Source organism: Archocentrus centrarchus, chromosome 13, assembly GCF_007364275.1.
Source record: "Archocentrus centrarchus isolate MPI-CPG fArcCen1 chromosome 13, fArcCen1, whole genome shotgun sequence".
In the NCBI taxonomy this organism is placed as follows: domain Eukaryota; kingdom Metazoa; phylum Chordata; class Actinopteri; order Cichliformes; family Cichlidae; genus Archocentrus; species Archocentrus centrarchus.
The window spans coordinates 16,727,309-16,749,527 of NC_044358.1; the positions used below are offsets into that span (position 1 = coordinate 16,727,309).

Consider the following 22,219-nt stretch of genomic DNA (forward strand, 5'->3'; position numbering starts at 1 on the left):
CCAAAACAGGAAAGGTTTAACAGGTGGAGGACACTCAGCATGAGGTGATACCTGGACTCTACAGAGGCTGCACAGGCAGTCCAACTCCTCCAGGATGGCAAATCAATATGTGCAACTGCCAGAAGGTTTTCTGTGTCTCTCAGCACAGTTTCAAGAGCATGGAGGAAATTCCAGGAGACAGGCAGTTACTGTAGGAGAGCTGGACAGGGCCGCAGAAGGTCCTTAACTCATCAGCAGGACCGGTATCTGCTCCTTTGTGCAAGGAGGAACAGGATGAGCACTGCCAGAGCTATAAAAACACCTCCAGTAGGCCACTGGTGTGAATGTCTGCAAATGCTTTTTGCGTATGTGCAATATCTCTAAAATTGAACTGAATTGTAAAACAAGAGGAACAGACTTCATGAGGGTGGCCGGAAGGCTCGACATCCTCTAGTGGGTCTTGTGATCGCTGTCTGGGACTGTGGAGCCTGACTGGCATTTGCCATAGAATACCAGAATTGGCAAGTCCACCGCTGGCACCATGTGCTTTCATATATGAGCGCAGGTTCACCCTGAGCACATGTGACATGCATGACAGTGTTTGGAGAAGCTGTGGAGAAGATTATGCTGCCTGTAAAGCTGTTCAGCATGATCGGTTTGATGGTGGGTGGGTGAATGGTGGTCTGGGGGAGGCACATCCATGGAGGGATGCACAGACCTCTGCCATTGACGCACTGACTGACCCCTACATTCACCTGACCTAAATCCAACAGAATACCTCTGGGACATTATTTTTCAGGCCATCTGACGCCGCCAGGTTGTACCTCAGACTGGGAGTACAGTACACCGTCTCATTTGAAGTACGCTCCAATGTTGTCAGGCATCCATACAAGCACGTGGGGGGTGTACAAACTACTGAGCACCATTTTGAGCTGCTGCAGTGAAACCTCAGCAAAATGGACCAGCCTGCTGCATTTTCACTTTGATTTTCTTCTTTGAATCTTTGAATTTAGCCTCTGTAGTTTGATCAGTTTCATTTCCATCAAACAAAGTGGCATCCTTTCATTCCTAACATGTTACCCAGTCCATATCAGTATAGATAAAGCATGATTTTTGTTCCCATTGAGATTTGATGTGTTTTCTGAGTGTTCCCTTATTTTTCTTGAGCAGTGTATATTTTAATGCATCAGCTTAATAGACTTGTCCAAAAAGCATGTTCATGAGATTTCTAGGAGTTTTAATATACAAAAAAGTCCACCTGGAATGAGAAACCTAACCGAGGGTATGAAGGCTCATCTTAATTAGTGCTCATCATATCAACATTACATCAGTCGCAATTAGCTGAAGCCATTTCTTTCTCCTTCACAAAATATACTCACAATACATGTCACAACAGAGACTACATCAACTGGGTACAATTAGGGAGTCTGAGTAGCAGGCTTCCTAATGTGCAACTAACTAACAGTACTGTCATCTCTCAGGGTAACGGCAGTCAGGGTGGAAGACAGCTTAAAAACCCCCTCAATCTGATGCAAAATAAACAAGGCATCATCTAAAACCATCCTCAAATTGATGAAAACCAACCCTTTCACAATATGGTTTGGTAATTAGATCAGCCAAATCTTCTGCAGGTGATTTGCATAGTGGTCACTTGATAAATAAAGGCGCCCCTGGAAGTGACAGTATATAAATGACTTGTTTTGCAGACAGCAGATGGTGGATATCACAGGGAGAGACGAGCTCACACTGGAAAGTACCACAATGCATGCCAGCTGCTGCATATTCTGGTCCCCTTTCCCCTTGCAATTACGCTATTCACAAGTAGTATGGTGGAGCGAATAGTTATTCAATTAATTTGTTAAGAACAAGAGGATTCACTCCCTCATCTACTGACTGAGTGACCTCTGGTGACTGATCAAAGAGTGCGGTTAGATTCATTGATCTGATTAAGAGAAAGGACAGACCGTACCTTCAAGATAAAAAAAAAAAAAAGAAAAACAAAGTCATGATCATAAGAAGAGCTGTTAATAACGCTGAGAGAATAAATTAATAACTCAGGTTATTAGAAAAATGACACTCATAAAAAAAAAACAGTGAGTCATCAGTTTGGTCTGATTCTCTCACGGTGTACATTTGCATGACACATCATCTGATTGACAGATGCATGATGCGAATGCTCCTGGAGCTCCTGCACATGCCAGAACAAATACAGACAGGAAGTTGTGGTTATGTTGAGCAATACCAAAAAAAGAGGGCTTGGCTTGTGTGTGTGTGTGTCCGTGTGCTTTACCTCTCTGAGCAAAGGGTCAGTGATACTGTCCAGGCTGACGGAGCCCTCGTAAGTCAGGTAGTGAAAGACGTTGAGGGCGCGCATCGCCTCTGGGCCTCGCTGCTTGTAGCCGAAAATAAGGTCAATCCACTGATGAAGCTGACATGACACAAACTCGCTTTCCAGGGCCTGTCAGAGGAGTACGGGGCAATTAGAGGTGAGAGGCATACCAGCAGCGCACAACACATGGGCCAAAAGACAATACAAATTGAACGTCCACCCAACAGTGAGCACAAGAAAACACAAGCTTCCAGACCACTACATCACCTTTAAATATAACAATACTAATTACAAAGAGAACTATAATGGAAAAATACTGACAGTCAATTAAATAACTGAAGCATTTAAACTTTTCTTTTTAATGGGCACAAAGATTAGAAGGAATACAGAGATAGAAGCTGAATGCTTCGCCCAATAATATAATCAGCTGGCTCGAGGGGAAACCTCCCATATCATATTTCTCTGTCCACTTAAAAAACTATCTTTGCACTGAGACAAAGAAATTGGTTCAATACTAACAGGATCCATATTACAGTAAAACTGTCTGCAGGAGAAACACTGATAAATTACTTGTGAGAGCAAAAAAGGAGACTAAGTTTCTTGTGGGAGTGTTACTGAGAGATCTAGGATAAGATTTGAATCTGATAATTATTATAAATATACCCATGGAGAGCATGCAGTGGGGGGTTGATGTATTGTTCCAGAATATTGTACAATGCAATTCCCATGCATGCTGGAGTAAGGCTTTGCTGGAGAAATTTACACTCCTCCCCTCGCGTCAGGAATAACAGCCATTACCAACAAAGCCTGCTCAAGCACACAGAGGCAGAGTTTGCCACAGGGCATATCACTACAATTGAAAGTGGCACATGCAAAGATGGGAAGTGGGAGGAAAAAAAGATGGAGGGAGGGAGGGAGAAAGAAAAGGAGGGAAGGAAGAAAGGAAGAGTGAGAAAGAGGGGGGAGGCAGTCAGAGAGATTCACTGACAGAAATGAAATAATAGAGGAAGCACAGTGTGGGCTAGCTAGAGAACAGAACAAAAGAAAGACAAAAAAAATGGAGGCTGAGGACTGTGATTTTCAGGGCGTGTGAATACACTGGTCTGAGAATCCAACAACACAAGGCAACATCACACATGTATCCTTCAACAGTGAGAAAACATCCACAGAAACCCTTTTTTTAGTCCGTGCTGTTGTTGGAGATGCAGACAAGCCAGTAACAACTCCCAGCCTCTCCTCTTCCTCCCGCTAGTGTACAAGGCTGAAAGAGCACAACCAGGCAGTGCGAGCAGAGCACGGGGAAAGGTCACCTGCATAAGACCAGCCAGGCTCTGTCACTCCAGCTGAAAAGGTCAAGAGTGTTCCCGCAACCTCCTTTTACCTCTAGTCCAAAAAAACCCACTGTGGCCCCTAACCTCAGGTTGCCTGAAACTTTGTGTCTTCATAACGGTGTTAATGAAGCAGCTCTGGTTTTAAGGAGGAACCAACTTATTAAACCTAAATTATATGAAATATGGAGGCATATCACTGAGCATCATTTCCATCAATGTAAACTAAGATTTGAAATGTATCTGTTCTGCTCAAATTTTAATCTTTTTTTGAAGGTATACACTGCAGTACAGGACTACTGGGTATTAAAAATAATATTTTTTAATTTTTTTTTTTTCAATCTTTAAGTCTCCAAAAAGCAGCTTTTTAGCTTTAAAGACATGATCTTATTTTTTAATGTCAACATTTGTCAAATAAATACGTCCACACGTGTTCAAAATGTATCCATCCTGCTGCAAACAGAAGCTATTGTTGCCTTCGTGCTCATTAGGTTTGGTGGGGAGGGGAGCTGTTGAGCTTCTGCAGTAAGCGATTCCAGATTAAAGGCAGAGGAGAGTTTATCTGAAGGTAAGAAATGGGTCCAATCTCATTTTCTGTCTCTGCTGCTCCCCAAACCTGTTGGGAGTTGTGAGCCACAAGTTGATAGGCTGTCTGTATTAGACGTAGATGCACACGTATATGCAGACATGCCCACACACACACATGCAGACGAAAAGCAACCCGCACACAGCTAAAGTGATGAGTCCTGACATTACAGAAGGTAACACTATAGGACAAACTTGCCCTCAGCCGCCATCTTTCAGAGACACTGCTGGGGTCAGGGTGTACAATGTTAGTATTGAGTGATGGGCTTTATAAGATGAGTCATGAATAAGACAAGGAGACACAGATGCATGGGAAGGTTAAAAGGAAGAGTGGGAAACTGATTGATTTGCTGTTGTGAGGATGCAGAAATGTTACAGGGAAAATGTTACATGCAGCAAATGTTTCAGAGTGACAGATAAATATGTAAATACTCTTTATGAAATCTGTCATTAAGTGAAACAATAATTGCACCACAAACCTGGTTATATAAACATATATATTCAAGAATTGGATGCTGGTTTGTTCTCGCTGGTGGAAGATGAGAAGCTTCATTTTATTTTTTTTGTAGGTTCCCTGACCAAACTGCCTTTTGTTATTCTACTGCCGACTAGAATACCAACTGCGTTTAATTGTATTTCCTGTCTTACATGAAGCATTTTTATGGATGTTCGTGTATTTTTTTCTCAAAAAAAGTAGCTGTTACATGAGTAAAGGCTAATGAATAAAGGGCGTAACTCCTAATTTTATTAAAAGGGGTAAATGGTAAGTATATTTTTTTCATTAACAGACACTGGATACAATGTGAAGTATGCAGAGCTCTGCAAAATGTTGGCAGATGTTTTGTTTAAAAATATAATAATTGAGCAATGGATAATTGTGGTTAGCATAATTATACCATGAGATTTTGTACTTGACATGACTAAACCTTACCATCCTGTTTATCCGAACAAAGTCTTCAGGTTTCTTGGCCCAGGCTGGCAAGTCCACATCACAAATCATGGTCCTGTCTTCTCTCATTCCCAGATGGTAGCCATTGCTGTTGACAAACATCTCCGGGAGGTAGTAGAACTCGGGGATCAGTTCCTGAGGAAGAGAGATGTTTCTGTTTTTACAGCTGACTGACAAGGCAATAATGCTTAATACCACACTCTACACTGTATAATTGCCCAAAAATCCAGCCAAGTGCAGGAAATAACATATGTGGGGGCCGAGCCACAGAAAACAGAACCAAGAAAAAAAAAAAAGATCTGTATCCCACTGAGATGAAGTGAGAATTCGAGGGGAGAGGTAACACAAACAAACTAAAGAGCGGGCCAAGAGAAGGCAGTGAGAGGTGCTAGTCCAGTTATTCCAGGCAGAGGTGTTAGGTGTGTTAAATGAAACGGGAACTGAGTTGGGTTTTTCTCCCTGGTCTCTGGGTTCTTGTGATGGGGTCAGGACCTTGCAGTGGAGGGGAATTCAGCCTGGTAAAGGAGGCCCCAATGTATAGCCTGGTGTTCCATACATAGAGAAAGAGAGCAAATATTTACCAAAGTTTCGAGACGAGACTATTCCTAAAGGATTTCTCCTGTGCTGAACGTCTATACTGATGTTTCTTCATTTTTACAACAGTAAGTACACATGGCACACCAGGCTGTCATCAGTCTGTAGCAACTATGAGGTGACATTTATAGATAACGTTAACTTGCTTTGGGAGCACAGATGGTTTTACTGGAGGGATGGTGTACACTCTAATAATGCTGGTTCTCACATGTTGTTGGCAAATATATCTTATTGTTTATAACATTCACACACTGCACCTTTCTCTGGCCATTCACATGTACTACATTCACAGACCACCCAATTCAACAATTTATTTATCTATTCCAACAGCATGGCTGCCATAATCCCCCAAAACCTAAACCCCCCCTAGAGACTGTGTCTGCTCCCAGACTTCCTAAAAATAAACTAAATCCCAAAAAATAAAAAAGAAAGAAAGAAAAACAATTAAAAAAACAATTAAATATGCACTACTAAACATTAGGTCATTCTCTTCAAAGTCCCTTTTTGTATATGATTTAGTAATTGATAATAATATTGATTTATTTTTCCTTATAGAACCCTGGTTACAGACAGGAGGATGTATACGTTAGTTTAAAATGAACCTACATCCCACTGAGTTATGCTGTCAGAATCCTCGAAGCACAGGCCGAGGAGGAGGAGTAGCAGCAATCTTTCTCTCCAGCTTAGTAATAAACCAAAGACCAAGACAGAGGTTTAGTTCATTTGAAAGTCCGACTCTTAGCTTTGCACACCCAAATTGGAAAACACAAAAACAGTTTTATTTCTTCTTATCTATTGTCTGCTTCAAAGCTTCTACCTAATTTCTCAGACTTTTTATCTGATTTAGTGCTCAACACTACATTTAATTTATTATTAGATGAAACTAGCTTTTCCCAAAATGTAAATGAACTCACTCACCATTTTAATCACACTCATGATCTTGTTCTGACATATGGCATAGAAACTGACCAATAAACAGTTGTTCCTGAAAATCTCCTTTTGTCTGACCATTTCTGTCTAACATTTAATGTTACAATAATGGACTACACAGCTTTGGAAAAACACATTCAGTCCATTATGCTCTATGTCTTTCTGAAAGCGCAGTAAGTCCTTTCTTCCTTTTTTTTTTTTTTTTTTTTTTTTATCATCTTCTGCCAACACAATGCAGAACAGCTGCCTAAACGTTACTCCCACAGAGGTCGATTATTTCATTAATGGTGTTACATCCTCATTGCAAAGGACACTGGAGACTTTGGCTCTTCTGAAAAAGAAAGCAACAAGTCAGAGAGGTTTGACTGCCTGGTATAACTCAACAATGCACACCTTAACGCAGATAACGCATAAGCTGGAGACAAACTGGTGTTCCACTTGTTTAGAAGATCTTTGTTTAACCTGAAAAAAAGAGTTTGCTGTCTTATGCCCTCCATAAAGGAAAGGCATCTTACTACTCCTCACGCAGTGGAAAACAAGAACAACCACAGGTTTCTTTTCAGAACTGTAGCCAAGCTGACAAACTTTAACCAGCAGTGACTTCACGAATTTCTTCACAAATATAATTTTAACAATTAGGGAAAAAAAATTCAGTTGTCCCACCAACGTATCATTAAATATTGCAACTTTAATAACTACTTTATTTAGACTCTATCTTCTTTTTTCATTTCTTCCTCCAAACCATCAACATATCATTAGAGCCCATTCTACAAGATCTGAAACAGATTTGTCCCTATGCTCTTTTTCTTTTCTCTCTCACCCCACTACCAACAGGTCACAGCAGATGACTGCCCCTCCCTGAGCCTGGTTCTGCTGGAGGTTTCTTCCTGTTAAAAGGGAGTTTTTTCTTCCCACCATTAAAAAGTGCTTGCTCATAGGGAGTTTTCTCCAGAATACTGTAGGGTCTGTGGGGCCTACAGTATAAAGCACCTTGAGGCGACCAGGCGACCAGGTGACTGGCACTATAAAAATAAACCTGAATTGAATCGAATCATGTATTCCTTGCATTACTTTTGATTATTACTCAGAGTTTTTAATGCTCTAGCCAGCCTTTTATATATTTATAAATAGGAGAGGCCTTTCTTGACCACCATATATAATTTTTAAAAAAAGGCATACAAATCTTGCTGTAAAGACTGTTATAAAAACTCTCACAAAAAAAAAAAATCAGCTTGTGGAAAGCTTATTTATTATAATTATTATTTTTATTTAATGATGACAGTTATATTTCTATAGCATTCTGAAATCAAATGGTGGCCTGCAGCAAACAAACCAAATACTACAGCATGTTTTAGACAGGTAAAGGCTAAAAATGCTGATTTTAAAAGTAAATTGCTATTTTGCAGTCCCCGCTGTGACCCAATTCTGATCACACTAAATGGAAAAATGAGTCAAGCCTTTGCACAGTCAGGCATATGCACACAAGGAATGTAGATCCTCCACTCTGTCCTCATTAAAAACATGCACAACAGACAAGTTAAATGTTGTTATCTACCTTTTAGCGTGAGAAAATAAAGCAGGGTGCAAGTATCTTAACTCTCTGTATTAGGCTTGTTTTATGGATGCAGTGTTTGTCAGATTCAGTGGTACTATGGAGTTTTATATTGCCTATGGGATACATAACGTGCCGGGCTTTCAGGCAGCCATAAATCACTGGGTTTTGAGAGAGTGGGTTAGCATGACACAGTACAGGCCAATAACCACACTGGTCTGCTGTTGGTCACATTTCACCCTTTGCGCACGACAGGGAAGGGAGTAAAGTAGCCATTCCTCTCCGCTTCCCTCTGTCTCTCACATACACACAGCCACACTTTCCCTCCTCTTTTTCATTTGTAAACTTCCTGCTGTAACTCACCGCCAAGCCGTTAAAACTGCCAGCTCCGTTTTCAAGCCACCCTCCCATGGCAGCCATTAATTCTGCAACAGCATTGTAATGGGCTAACAAGTCAATCACACAAGCCTCCGTTGCTTTACACTGTGTCACCTTAATGACATGTTCGTCAAAATCTGTCACCAGCGGAGTGCTGCTGGATTCCTTCAGACAACATGGTGGCAGTTTTTTGTGTGTGTGTATGCTGATGTACACGTGGATGTGTGCCCACTACCTCCAAGAAAAGTCTGCTCGTCTTTGCCCATAGATGGCTGTGCCACCTTAGTATAACTACATGTGCACACAGAAATAAACGAGAGATATGGATGCACATTAACATTAATGATAGGGTGGTCGAGGAGGTGAGGGCTTGGTCGTGCAGGGTTGTTTCCATTTGACTTGCTCTTTTAGGAGGTCATCCCCATCAGGGGTTCAGGCTCCCCTGGTCTTGTTGTCATTACTGCTGGAGGAGGTTGGGGTTAATGAAGGAGAGACCCTGGTAAAAAACAAGCCCTCTTTAAATGAGAGGCTCAGTGGCCCGCTCTGTGTACTGGGCTGAAATGACCTTAACCCTGTACTCTCTGCTGGCTCTGGGTATGGCAGACAGAACAGATCCTAAAGGATATAAAAAAGGATCATGTTGAGCAATGTTCTTTTCATACATATCAAAATTAAAAATTTAAAAGGATAATAAAAATTGTTTGGAAGGTATATGAAGGTAAAGAAAAGAAACAAATTAAAAAAAAAAAAAAAATCACAGCAAATAATATTCTAATTAGTTATTATAGTGGAATTTACCCATGTTGCACTATGACTAACTCAAACAAGCTCATGCACAATATTTTCCTTCTTCTGATGCATTATGAAATACTGTTAGCAATCCTGCATTGTCATGTACAGATCAGTGGTTCTCCTAATAGATCACTGGCCATGCTACGTGTGTAAAAACAAATGCACGCAGACATACAAGTAGTTGAAAGTAGACTGTATTTGTTAACAGGGTGGCGTTTGACTATTCAGTTGTTCACTGGCTTTGCAGCTTTCTACCTCTGCCTCACATAGATTTGCTGGCTGCTCTCCTCCAGATTCTGGCAAGTAAAAGCCCTGTCTGTACATAAAAGACTACATTTTAAATAGCTTTTGTCATTAATGCTTTATTAATTGCCTGCGGCAACACTACCCGATGCAGGGTGTGCTGGAAATATATGACACTTTGAGGTCAGTGCGTATCCCTGCTGCGTGTTATGCAGTGGGCAAAATGGAGGCAAATCAGCAGGGTTCAGCGTTTTCGATGACTGCTCTGTGGATTTGCAGAGAGATGGTTTTGTCTTTCTCTCTGATGCAGTCTTTGTTCAAATGCAAACCTCTGAGATAGTTTGCTTTCTGCATGAGATAAATCAGATGCGTATAGGGTATTCCTGTGCACGATAGCTCTTTGAGATTCACTGTTTGCAAGAGGCATTTATAATTGATGGTATATATTTTTGTAGCAGTTTTGAGCCACACAGAAGAGGAGACCATAAGGGAGAAAAAAAAAAAAGAGTCCTGGTTGAGTATTTTGGAAAATATACATGACTATAATTTTGCATCGAATTGTGCAATAAATTCTTTTCAACATCTTTGCTGTGAGAATTGTATTTCTCAGACCCACAACTCCATAATACAAGCTTCAAACAGGAAACTAGCAAGGAAAAGGAAAACACAATAGTTCCACTTATTTAAGGATACAGGGGCTTTACTCTAACCTTTGTTGTTACTCTCACCTTCACATCTGAGGTGTCCCTCTGACAGTTCCTCCAGGAGCGCGAAATGCCCGAAAACGTGCGGTCAGGGTGATCGAATTTGTTGCTGACACTGAGGAAGAATGTGGTGAAGGGCTCCTGTAAAGAAAGAAAATTATGCATCAGTCATATATCTCCACCCAAATTTAAAGTCGTGATTATTATTTTTCCTCACCCTCTTTACACCCATTTTGATTGCACCCATCAAAATCAACCAACTGAGAATTCAAAATATTGTTTCAATCTTGAGGATTACATTCTAAATGCATGTGAATAGTCTGAATTTTCTGCATTATTCATTACTATTTTTTTCTGCAGCAGAGATAATTCTTTCATTGTATCCAAGCCTGAGGGGGAATTAATTAGTGCTCTTCCTGAGTACAGTAAGCCATAATGATAATTGGCTCAAATTTGGTTTTCTTAGACTGAAATGGCAACTATTGCCGGTTGGAGCGGATGGATCACTCACCAGAGGAAGAAAGAGATTGTGGGAACAAACCCAGTGAGGCCAATCTAACTGCTGTCAAGGGAGCTCCCTCAGTTCATCAGGCTCTTTCTACTAATGATGGGGGAGGGGGAGAAATACAGTACAAATTCCTCATAAAGCTCATTCAAATTAGTAAGATTCTTCAAAATCACATGTGCAGCAACTCAAAGAAGCTGCACAGGTTATAAGAGCCTCTTTTGTAGGGAACAGACTGGAAGTGCATGTTCCTCCTCTTTCTCTTCCAGAGTAAATGAGGACAGTGCTCAGTAACCTTGATGGACATGTCTCCAGCGCTCACTGGGTTGCCTGAAACACATAAACCTGTCACAGCAGCCTCTGTAAATCATTACCCAGCCACTCTTTATTTAGTTCACATATGCTGGTTTACTGGCCTGTGAAATGTGTTTTCTGAGCGCCATTGGTCTAACTCAGGCCCAATCAAATTGAGATGTTGAGCTGCTTCCTGTGCAGAAGCCAACAGACCTCAAAGAAACAGCATCATCAAGTCTGACAAGTGACAATCAACTAATGCAGACCAAAAAAAAAAAAAAAAAATGAAACGCTGTCTGAGGTCTGGGTTTGACTTCATTCCTATTCACATAGTTGACTAATTCAGAGACTTTGCACACAGTACAATAATAAGAGGGAGGGTGGTTGAAGCAGAGATTTTACTCACAATTCTGACAAGCCAGTGCAGGGTGGTGGCAGCTGTAGAGTAGTGGGAGTTGTAATGACAAGGTGGTGTCTGGTCATCTTCCCATGACTCATAACGTTCGGTGAAGAATGCTGCACGCTTTGGGTTCAGACCACCAATAGGCTGAAAAGGAAATAAAGACAAAAAAGGTTTAGTTCTGGCAAATATTGATTTGTTTGTATTCAGATTTCCACTTGAAAGCAACCATAAAGAAACTGTAAAAATGTCCTACATATGATTTGTACAGTCATGTGAAAAAGAGAGTACACCATCTTATAAAAAACATCACATAATAAAGAAATCGTCTGGCCTTACCAGGTTCTAAAATGATTTAAATAACAGATGAACAGCAACACATGACATGTTACTGTACACCATGTCATTATTTAACAAAAACTAAGCCAAAATCTCCAATCTCATTGTACATCCTGTATAATGACAATAAAGGCATTCTATTCTATTCTATTCTATTCAAAATGCGGAAGCAGCATGTGAGAAACTAATGCCAGGTTTCCATTAGTACCTACTCAGTGCGGGTTGACACGGCTCGGCACGACTCACCACGGTCTTGTTTTGTTTCCATTGCAATTGAGGACCACCTCGATGTGGGTGGTGTCGATATAGCAGTGTGGGCAGTAGCCTCTTGTATGCGGCTCAAAACACAACACAACAATGGATGCGATAGAGGCAAGCTTACATAGCTAATGCCAGTTTAATATCATCATCATGCATAATTCCCCTGTGCAATGTTTTTTTTTCTTTTTTTTAAAGCCTGTCATGTCTGGTAGATCTTGCAAGCAGAACTGTGATCTGAATGCGTTGTTGTGCCAAACATATTTGCTATTTCAAGATGAGCTCTATAGGTTCTCAACAGGCTCTTCTTGTTGATGTTTTAACCCTTTATTTTATTTATCTGAGTTATTTTTCCACATACTATGTAACAGCCAGAGCTGACAGGCTGAAGAAGAGGAAAATAAAGAGAAGAAAAAGGGAGAGAGAAAGGGAGCAAAAAAAAAGGGGAGAGAGCACAAGTCTATCCTGTGCAATGTTTTAATGAATGAAGGTTATCATTGTTAAATATTAACCCTATACGCCGAACGTCATAATCGACTCCGTGTACTTTAAAAGTGCCGCCGTTCGCGTACTTATGGCAACAATGACCATAATAACCCTATGCTCGGTGTGAAGTGCAGTTTCTCAGCTTTCAGAAACCGTTTGAATTTTTTCAATAGGTCGCGTAATTACAATAATTCAAAGTTCCTTTGATCAGCTGTGTTAACCAGCTGTTCACAGCTATAGGGGCAGGTAACGGGTACTTCAGGGGCGATCGCCAGGCAGTATAGGGTTATAATATGTATGCTGTGTGCACATTTGAGATGGCTCTCTTGCTGCAAAACTACCGCTGCAAACTGTCAGTCTGCGCATTCAACCGGTGCTTTGTGTGCCTCCATTTTCTTGCTATCGGGCTATAAAAATGGCACGGTTAATTCTGGTGAAGGAGTTGCTCTCATGACTCAACTACTGACGACACTCCCTGGCCAATCGGTGGCATGCTGCTCTTCCGTGTCACATTTTCAGATCACCTCAGATTGCTTAGAACCCCAGCTGAGTGGGTACTAAAAATGTACCTGGTACTAATGGAAACACCTTCAAACCACGCTGAGTCGAATTGAGCCGCGCTGAGAAGGTACTAATGGAAACGTGGCTTAAGTACAACCCATGGTTCAACAGCATGTAGAAACACCTTTAGTAGCAATAACTTGAAATAATCATTTCCTGTATGGGCAGCACAGTGGCACAGTGGTTCGCACGGCTGCCTCACAGCAAGAAGGTCTGGGGTTCAAATCTATATGGAGTTTGCATGGTCTCCCCATGTCTCGGGGTACTCCAGCTTCCTCTTGCAGTCCAAAGACATGCAGTCAGTAGGATAAGATTAATTGGTGATGCTAAATTGGCCATAGGTGTGAGTGTGAATGGTTGCCTCTCTGTGTTAGCCCTGTGACAGACTGGAAATCCGTCCAGGGTATAACACTGCCTCTTGCCCTATGGTAGCTGGAATAGGGTCCAGCCTACCATAGGGCAAGAGCTGGAAGAACTGTTTTTTTGCAGTTTCTCTGAACGATGCACAGTCTGACCTTGGATTAGTGAATTTGCTAGGACCAAATCCACTCCCGGGAAGACTGCAGCTGTCTTGAATGTTTTCCACTCTTCAATAATCTTTCTAATTGTAGAATCACAGACTTCACATTATTTGAAAATGGCCTTGTAACCCTTCCCAGATTAATGGGCAGCAACAATTGCTTCTCTAAGATCAATGCTGATGTTTTTCCTCCTAAGAATTGTAGTAACACACACCTGGATGCTCCAGACCAGCAAACTGCCAAAACCTTATACCTTTATAGAGGTGCTCACACTTGCTGATGATCATTTAATTAAGTGCATCTAATTAGCAGCACCTGGCTGCTTCTTACCCTCTTACTTCCTATGGAAGCAGAAAGGGTGCACGTAGTTTCTCACATAGTACTTCTGCATTTTGGCTTCATTTCTGTCAAACAATAACATTGTGTAATGTCATGTGTTGTTCATCTGAGGTTGCATTTACCTAATTTTAAGATGTGCTAAGGATTGTTTTTTTAAATTTTTATTATGTCCTGATTATGTCCGTGTTTTGTAGGGCAAACAAACCTTACTTATGGATGTTCTAATTTTATACTTGCAATCTCAAAATGAGTTGGGAATTATTTGTCCAAGATATTGTAATGAAAAGTGTGTGGGTGGGTTTTTTTTGTTGTTTTGTTTTTTTACTGTGAATTAGTCAGATGTCATAGGATGTAAAAATAAATGTGTCATCACCTCCTTTGTTGATACTTTCCTTCTTAAAGGTTTCTGACAGCGACCTTTGGGTGAATGTTATCTCATAAATAGAAGACAATCTCCTACTAAACCAAAAACTTCTTAATGGAAAATTAAACTTTCATAAAAAATAATTTAAAAAAGGGGGGGGCTTGGCTGGTTTCCATAAAACTGAATAATCTGAAAGCCTTTAACAAATGATATTCATACTATTAATATATGAAAATAAAGACAACCAAATAAAACTCTGTTTTTCTATATGTACAACAACAACTACAGTATGGAGTCAAAGCGACCAGGCAAACTGTATGTAGGACATGTAGCTGTCATACTGGCATAAATCACAGTAATGAACCTCTGCGTATCCTTGAGGGTAAAATTTACAGGTTCAGTGCCTCTGCAGAATTTAGTATACCATCAGACAACTTTGTCATTCAGTACCTTCCTGCTCAAAACAGGCACCACGCACAGTCAAAAATAGCCAATTATTCAAAATCAAATAAAAAACAAAACAGTATTACCAGATTTCATTATAATAACAACTATACCATTATAATTATTATAATGGTATAATTATAATTATAGTACTCATAATGAAATGTGAGCAAGGCTATACTGTAGTCACTGATGCTTCCTGTTTTTAAACTGAGCTACGTTTGGATTAAAAAAATACAGAAGCTTCAGTGAATGTTTGGTTCAGTGAGCAGCAGAAAGTCTGCAGATCTGAGGACTGTCCTGCAGAATATTAACAATGTACGTAGTAAAAAAAAAAAAAAGTAAAGTCTGAAAGATTTAAAGAGGATTTTAGTTATTTTATTTTAACATATACATTCTGTATATATGTGTGAGTAGGTGACACAGCCTCTTTTCCTTCCTGTTTTAACCACATTCTCTCTCTTTGCTAAAATACTGGACACACCATTTGGCATTTTCAGCAGCATTCATAACTACAAGTGAGATGTCCCTTTGAAAAATCAGCATAAGGTCTAAGGAGGCGTTTTGAATTTGGCCTACGGTTACCTCGCATAACAGAAATTTGTGGTTCAGTATATCAGAGCGCACGACACAAAAAGTTATACAGCATCATCTCAGATTTGACGTTCTTGTAAGGGTTAAGAGAAACAATAAGTCAGCATACTTACGAACGAAAGCATAGAAAATTCATATTTCTCTGTGTATGTAAAAGACTCACTTTGTGGCTTATCGTTGCAGTTTGTAAAAACTATCATGTGTCCCGAAACAACAAGTAGATATTACCCATAATATCCACATGGTGAGGGACATATAATGATCCAAACATTTTAATTTCGATGTTTTTTTTGTTTATTTGCTTTTTAGAGTCACAGTTAGAGTAAGTAATTCTACTTCTATTATTTTCATAGGTGCATTGTGCAGCTGCTCTCCTGTTACTTAAATCAGGGAAGCCTAAATAATATATAGGCATATATGAGGGAAAAAGGCAGAATTAATGCAGAGAAATCTGCAGAATCTTAGTGGTTCCCTGTAAGGACATACATTGTAACACTGGCAGGGAGGTGGTGGAAAGTTCAGAGCAGACATGGAGCATTACTCTGGCATTTGTCTGTCAAACCCTGTTATTCTCCTGAACCCTAAAAGTTCCTGTTGCGCTGTCTTCTGTCTGAAATTTAAAGGGGTATGTTGTCAGGGGTTAGCAGGATAGTGTGCTGAGGATGGAGGGAGGAGATATGTGTGTCTCCTACTAAAATGTTGCAGCTAATCCATGTGGATTAACCCTGGATGACCTTATTTACACCAAACACACCCATCATGGCAAGCACTTTACTCAGCACTGCTACTCCTGGGTTTAGCACAGTGGGGGAGCTAAAATTTATTGGGGGTGGCCACTCTGACACTAGTATTTACGTTTAGGCGGCACAGAAACTGAAGTTTTATTCACGGTTTTTCCTGTATTGTAAATCATTGTAGCCAAATATTACATTTTTTGCTCACTTGATCTAAGAATTTGCTAACTAAAATGTGGACTGTGTTAAAAACCTGCTATAACAATAGTAGCTAATGAATGTATATGAATGTGCATAGCCCTCTAATAGGCTTTACTATTGGTTGTGTGGGCTGGCCCCATGAGTGGACAGACTTTGCCTCTCCTTTGAGCTTTAGGGGAGAGACCTATTTTTAGTTCCAGGAGAACATAGTGAAATCTAATAATGCAACACTACTATGTTATGTTATTGGAGACGTAGAGACTGGTGAAACTGGTGTGTAAGCCACAGCCATGATTATTAGTAACTGAATGAAGATTAGTTTTGCAGCAGAAAAGTCTGCACATTATTATGAATGCTCCCATAATATGGACACAAAAGCAGGTAGAAAAACAAATGCAGAATGGCAGAAATCAGTGAACCTTCACCGTTTTGCATTTAAAGAGCTGTTACCTTATTATTTAGAGGCCATAAAAAAAATAAAAAAATCATTGCTGTATTTATATTACATCCAGCCAATTATTCCAGTGTTAGGCCAAATCTTGGGTTCTTTTTTTTAACCGCAGCCTTATTAATATCTTCAATATTAAACTGACACCATCACTGGGTTTTAGCCCTTTGGCAGCGGTTTCATTTTTATGTTTTTAAGGCAACAGAATTACTCCCATTAAACATACATTTAGTGGTGAATAAATTGCTTTCTCTGCCTTTTCAATCACCTCATCCAATATAAGAGACTTAGAAGCATATTGGCAGTCAATATTAATATACTCAGTACCACTGAATCAGTTACACAGGGGGAAGGGTGACTGGTAATGTAATCAATGGCAGCTCAGAGGTCAGAAGAAATAAAATAAAAGCAGTTTGAGGCTGATGTCTATTCTAACATTATTAAAAACTGCACTGTTATTGTTTTAGCTGGTTGCAGCGTGTATGAAACCTCAATATGGGAGAAGATTACCAGCATATCTGTGTGTGGTGCAGTGCACATTCCTGAAGCTCTAAGTCAAAACTAAATGGAGTCTCTTTTTTTTCTTCTTTCAGTTCTTTCTCTAATGGCAGTCCACATCAGTGTTAGCACAATTGAATAGACTGAAAGAGAAGTTTATTGAGATCTGCATAGATTTACGGGGTGATAATAGCCTTGCATGTGACGTCTTGGCCCAGCTGGATCGGGGTGTAAGCCACAAGACGTCTCGCACTCTGTAAAACCACTGCTAGTGTGACTAATGCAGGTTAGAGCTGTACAAAAGAGCCAGGTAATACATGTGACTTGGGGGGAGAGAAGAGTGAAAAAAAGACAGCTGAAAGTCCTACTAATGAGAGTAAAGAGGAACACCAAACTAATAATAGTGGCAAAGTTTACAAAATAGTTTACTTGCTCATTTTAATATTGTGGTGCCAAAACGAAAGCCGAGAGATTAACTACAACATATCAGAGGAAGAGAACATGTGATTTTGGTTAGAGATTATAAACTAACATTACACTAAGCTTTATAATTTGGCTACATGTAAAATGAATGTCTGTGCTTTGATTCACAGCTACCAAGACTTTTACATAAACACAAAACAAAGCAAGAAAGGGAAGGGATCCAAAAACGGACAAAGTGTTTCCTGTTAATTCTTCTGCTTGGCTCTACAATATAATAAGGTATTTTCTATCACTTGTAGTGTAGCATAGAAGTGCTTTTTTATTTCACTTTCCAGAAAACTACACACACACACACACACACACACACACACACACACACACACACACACACACACACACACACACACACACACACACACACACACGAGAAAACCCACATTTGTTAAAGGGCAATTACTCAAAACTGTCAGGGTTGTTATATATAAGTAATACTCAGCAAAATCATTTAAATATAAGAAAAGGACTCTAAAACAAAGGCTAAGAAGTTGACAAATACCCGATCGGGTCAGTGGTGGGTGATTAATAAAGTTGCAATAATGAAAAGTAAAGTAAATTTAATCCCTTTGGTCACTGCGTACACAATTGTGGAAAACTAAAGCTTCTGTTCTGGTTACCTCGTTGTAAAGATGAGGTTGTAAAGCAAAGTCTTAGATTCAGGCTTGGCAACCTCACTTATTATCAACAAATTCTGCATATTCATTGAAAGAAACATTTATATGATTAGTTTTTATCCTCAATTATAAATGCAACCAATTTGTGATAGAATGAAGTGACCTGAAGTCCACAAATAATTCCGGATAGCCTACAAAGAGACTACTTCCAGCTTTCCTGGACAATGCACTCAGCTACAAGGGCATCGAGGATTGACATAGTGAAGCTCCCATGTAGTTGTTCTGGGGGAATTCAAGCATAAAATATAATAATACTTCCAGATGAGTCCAAATTCTACAATAATACACAAAATCGGTGTCTGTGTGTTTGTTTCTTTGTCTGTGAACTCTTCCTAGACCAAAAGAATCTGAGCAACCAATCTCGGCACACAGGTACGTCTCTGACCCCTGAAGGTTCTCATTTATATCAGATATTATGACATCATCATACTGCCAAGTGACCACCTAGCAATGGGCTAAAATGACCTCTCTTTTTTTTTTTTTTTTTTACCATTTATGCATCTATAACATCTTATAAAAGCATTCTATCATTTCAATTTCACAACAATAACATGTAATTTATATCCATAAAAGCTGAATTATGCATGATATATTATGATGTCATCACACTGCCTAGCAACCACCTAGCAATGAGCTAAAGAGACCGAATTTTAAACAGCATCTACCACTCCTATTTTTTAAACATATATCAGTTTGACACCAGCATCAACAGGCCAAACAATATCATGGGGATGTGGCTAGTGGCTTAAAATAAATATGTTCCAGTATTGCAATACTAGTATGCATACTAATCTGATGAAAGATGTCTAGCTGTGATTGTGTAGGTAAAAATCTAACATGAATTGAGTTTTAACTAAACTGTGGCTATGGAGAACCCATGCACCTCTAATGAATAAAGCATGGCAATATAAAAGGTTAATTTTCTGTTCATACAGCTCTACAAAATAATATATAATGCTTCCAATAATTATAAGAACAGCCACGAAGGATTTCATTGGTCGTTTATTCCTGTCGTACCATCTGTTGATAAGCCCAAATCGGGCTTTGCTTGCATCTGTTCAACAAACAATAATCACCTCTTACCTTCTCCCTACATTACATATCATACTGATCACAGATAAAAGACAATGAAAACAGCTTCAGACAACCTCACACTTTCTCCCATCTGACTTCATTTCTTGTATAACACCTGACCAAGTGAAACACAACTAAACAAAGTATGATCAAACTTAGATTTGACTTCAGATTCAATCAGGATCATTTGCAGTGTTGCACTCCAAAGATGCAGGAAATGAACGTGGCTATCGGTGAGTGAATGTGCAGAGAGTGTCTCCATTTGTTTGGTCATATCTAAGCTACCTCCCAAAGAGACGCATATTGCATTTTATATTTCAAAAGAAATTACATTACAGTATGTTGCTGCGGTGCTCTGTCAGGGGAAGTCACAGTCGTTTTTGCTTGCCTCGTCAGAGGCAGGGCTGCATGCAGCTCCAGTCTAATGCAATCAAGTTGCTCCAACTCAAGATAAAGCAGATGTGCTCCAAACAGCCTGACTGGAGTGGAAGTGTGAGTGAAGAAGGCTCCATTATAGAGAGAAAAAGTGTGGAGAGATTGCTTTGTAGCAGCCAAACTCTGTGTTACTGAAAGTTTTTGTGTTAGAGGTTCTCAGCTTAGAGAGGTGCAGCACAAGCATTAAGAAGAAAATAGGCCCCTATATTTTATAGCTCATTCAAAATAGTTTTACAATAGGTACCAGAAAAATGTTAACATTTACAAAAGTGGAAATGTAAGTAAATTCTTTAAATTTACATGGCATAAAATTTGCACTTTTGTCACATTTTTCTTATGTCTGTTAAATATTGTTCAAAGGGTACATGTAATAAATCTTGCTGTGCGTAGCAGCAGCATGTTGAGCAACATCTGCTTCTTTTGCTTTCTTGTGTAATTAAATACATTTCCATCACATCATTTAACAGCTATGAGGAAGAAAAGCTTCCATCCATCTATCATCCACTTGTCACTTTGTCAAAAAAAATAATCATTAGAATCTAATGAAACTCTTCATTGCATGAGAATGTAACTGACATCCAAATATGTAGAACGCTGGCCTCAAGGCAGAGCAAGGCAGCATTCAACAGAACTGTTTAGAGCTAATTGAATGGAGGAAATGTAGGTGTGTACAGGTTTGGGACACTCATATTTAGGCAGATCAGCACAGACGGTGCACAGCTTAAACAATGCTGTCCATCAAGTGACAGTTTCATATAATTGGAAAATATTGCTCAGGTATGACTTATCTATGGGAAAGAAAACCTCCCAAACTGTGCAATGTAAGAATGAGGTTATTAATAATAAACGAATTTAGGAGCATTAATGTTGCTTAATTGCATTGCAATTACACTGTATTAATCTAAGAGTAAAGATGTGATCGTTTACTTGAGGACAGGTGATTATTACATGGGGTGTTTTGACTTCACTAAATCAACTTAACTTGAAATGAAAACTTTATTTGGAGAGCATAGTGTAGTAACCAATGCTAGCTTAAACCTGTTTACCCTACCTCTCATCCTATGACAGTTGCACTTGGCTGATTGGAGTTAGACCTCAGTCATGTAAGTCGAGAGACTGGTTGGCAACCCTCTGGCAACCAGACATCACTAGGGAAGTGTGTATTTGCCGACTGATTGGCAAGTGGTTGTTGGCAGTCGCTAGGTGAAACTGGGCTCAATTAGGTATACTGTGCTCCACCAAAAACCTCCTTGCGACTGCTATAGTCACTAGTAGATTTCTGCAGTCACCTATAGTTTGCATGGAAGACATTACATTTCCTGTCTGTGCTGCAATTTTTCAAGTTTCACTAATTTCAATGAGTAATTGGCAAGTATTTACAGACAAGTCAGCATTTCCTAGGGCAATCTACTAGCGAACAAAGCAATCACAGGGTGGTGCAGCACCCTCTTTTTACCTAGCTACAGCCAGCAACTGCTCACCAACCGGTCAGGGAACACACATTACTCCCTAGAGACCGGTGGATGCCAGGGGGTCACCAACTGGTCTCTAGGCCTGTGTGACTGAGGTCTTAGAGTTAGCAGTCAGCCAGTTGTAGCTAGTTGACAAAGATGTACGCATTTTGTCTGAGGTATTTCTAAAGTGATAATAATAATAATAACAACAGCATTGCAGTAACTATCAATATAAATGAAGATGAAAAGGTAAATACCAGCAGTTTTGGAGGATTAGTGAAGTCAGACTAGTTGACATCTGTAAATCCCTAGTGGCTAGTTACAGAGAATGAGAGGTAGGTTCTCAGTGCAAGCACATTTTAAGGGTCAGTCAACAGAGTGCAACTCCCACAACTGACTAAGTGAAAAAAACTGAAAAGACTGCAGCAAACAGTATCTGAGATCACCATATCCACAACTAGGTTAACAGTAAATATGCTGTTGCCTTGTTTGAATAATTTGCTCCCCAAAAAAAATCATGATCCTTATCTACAGCTCCACACCAAAATTTACTTGGCTGAACCAAGAGTCACTCTTTCAGCATTAAAATACTGGTGTCTGGAGCACTGTGAGCCCAGAGGCTATACTGTACATAGTGAGGCTTGAAGAGCTTAGTTTAAAGATATGCTGAACATGAACAGCGCTGATCAAGTAAAAGCTGTACAAGGTAGAACGACAAGTGAATAGCTTTTTTTAGGACTTGAACCGATTCAG

At 39.8% G+C, this 22,219-nt stretch overlaps 1 protein-coding gene across 1 annotated transcript in view; it reads right to left on the reverse strand.

Annotated features, from left to right (window-relative positions):
* Positions 1-22,219, reverse strand: part of nbeab (neurobeachin b) — a 216,828-nt gene that overhangs the window by 14,780 nt on the left and 179,829 nt on the right. The window contains exons 47-50 of the mRNA XM_030744567.1: positions 11,569-11,709; positions 10,388-10,504; positions 5,153-5,305; positions 2,270-2,437 (exon numbers count right to left, since the gene is read on the reverse strand). Coding sequence (XP_030600427.1) covers positions 2,270-2,437; positions 5,153-5,305; positions 10,388-10,504; positions 11,569-11,709 — 579 coding nt within the window. The remainder of the gene's footprint in view (positions 1-2,269; positions 2,438-5,152; positions 5,306-10,387; positions 10,505-11,568; positions 11,710-22,219) is intronic.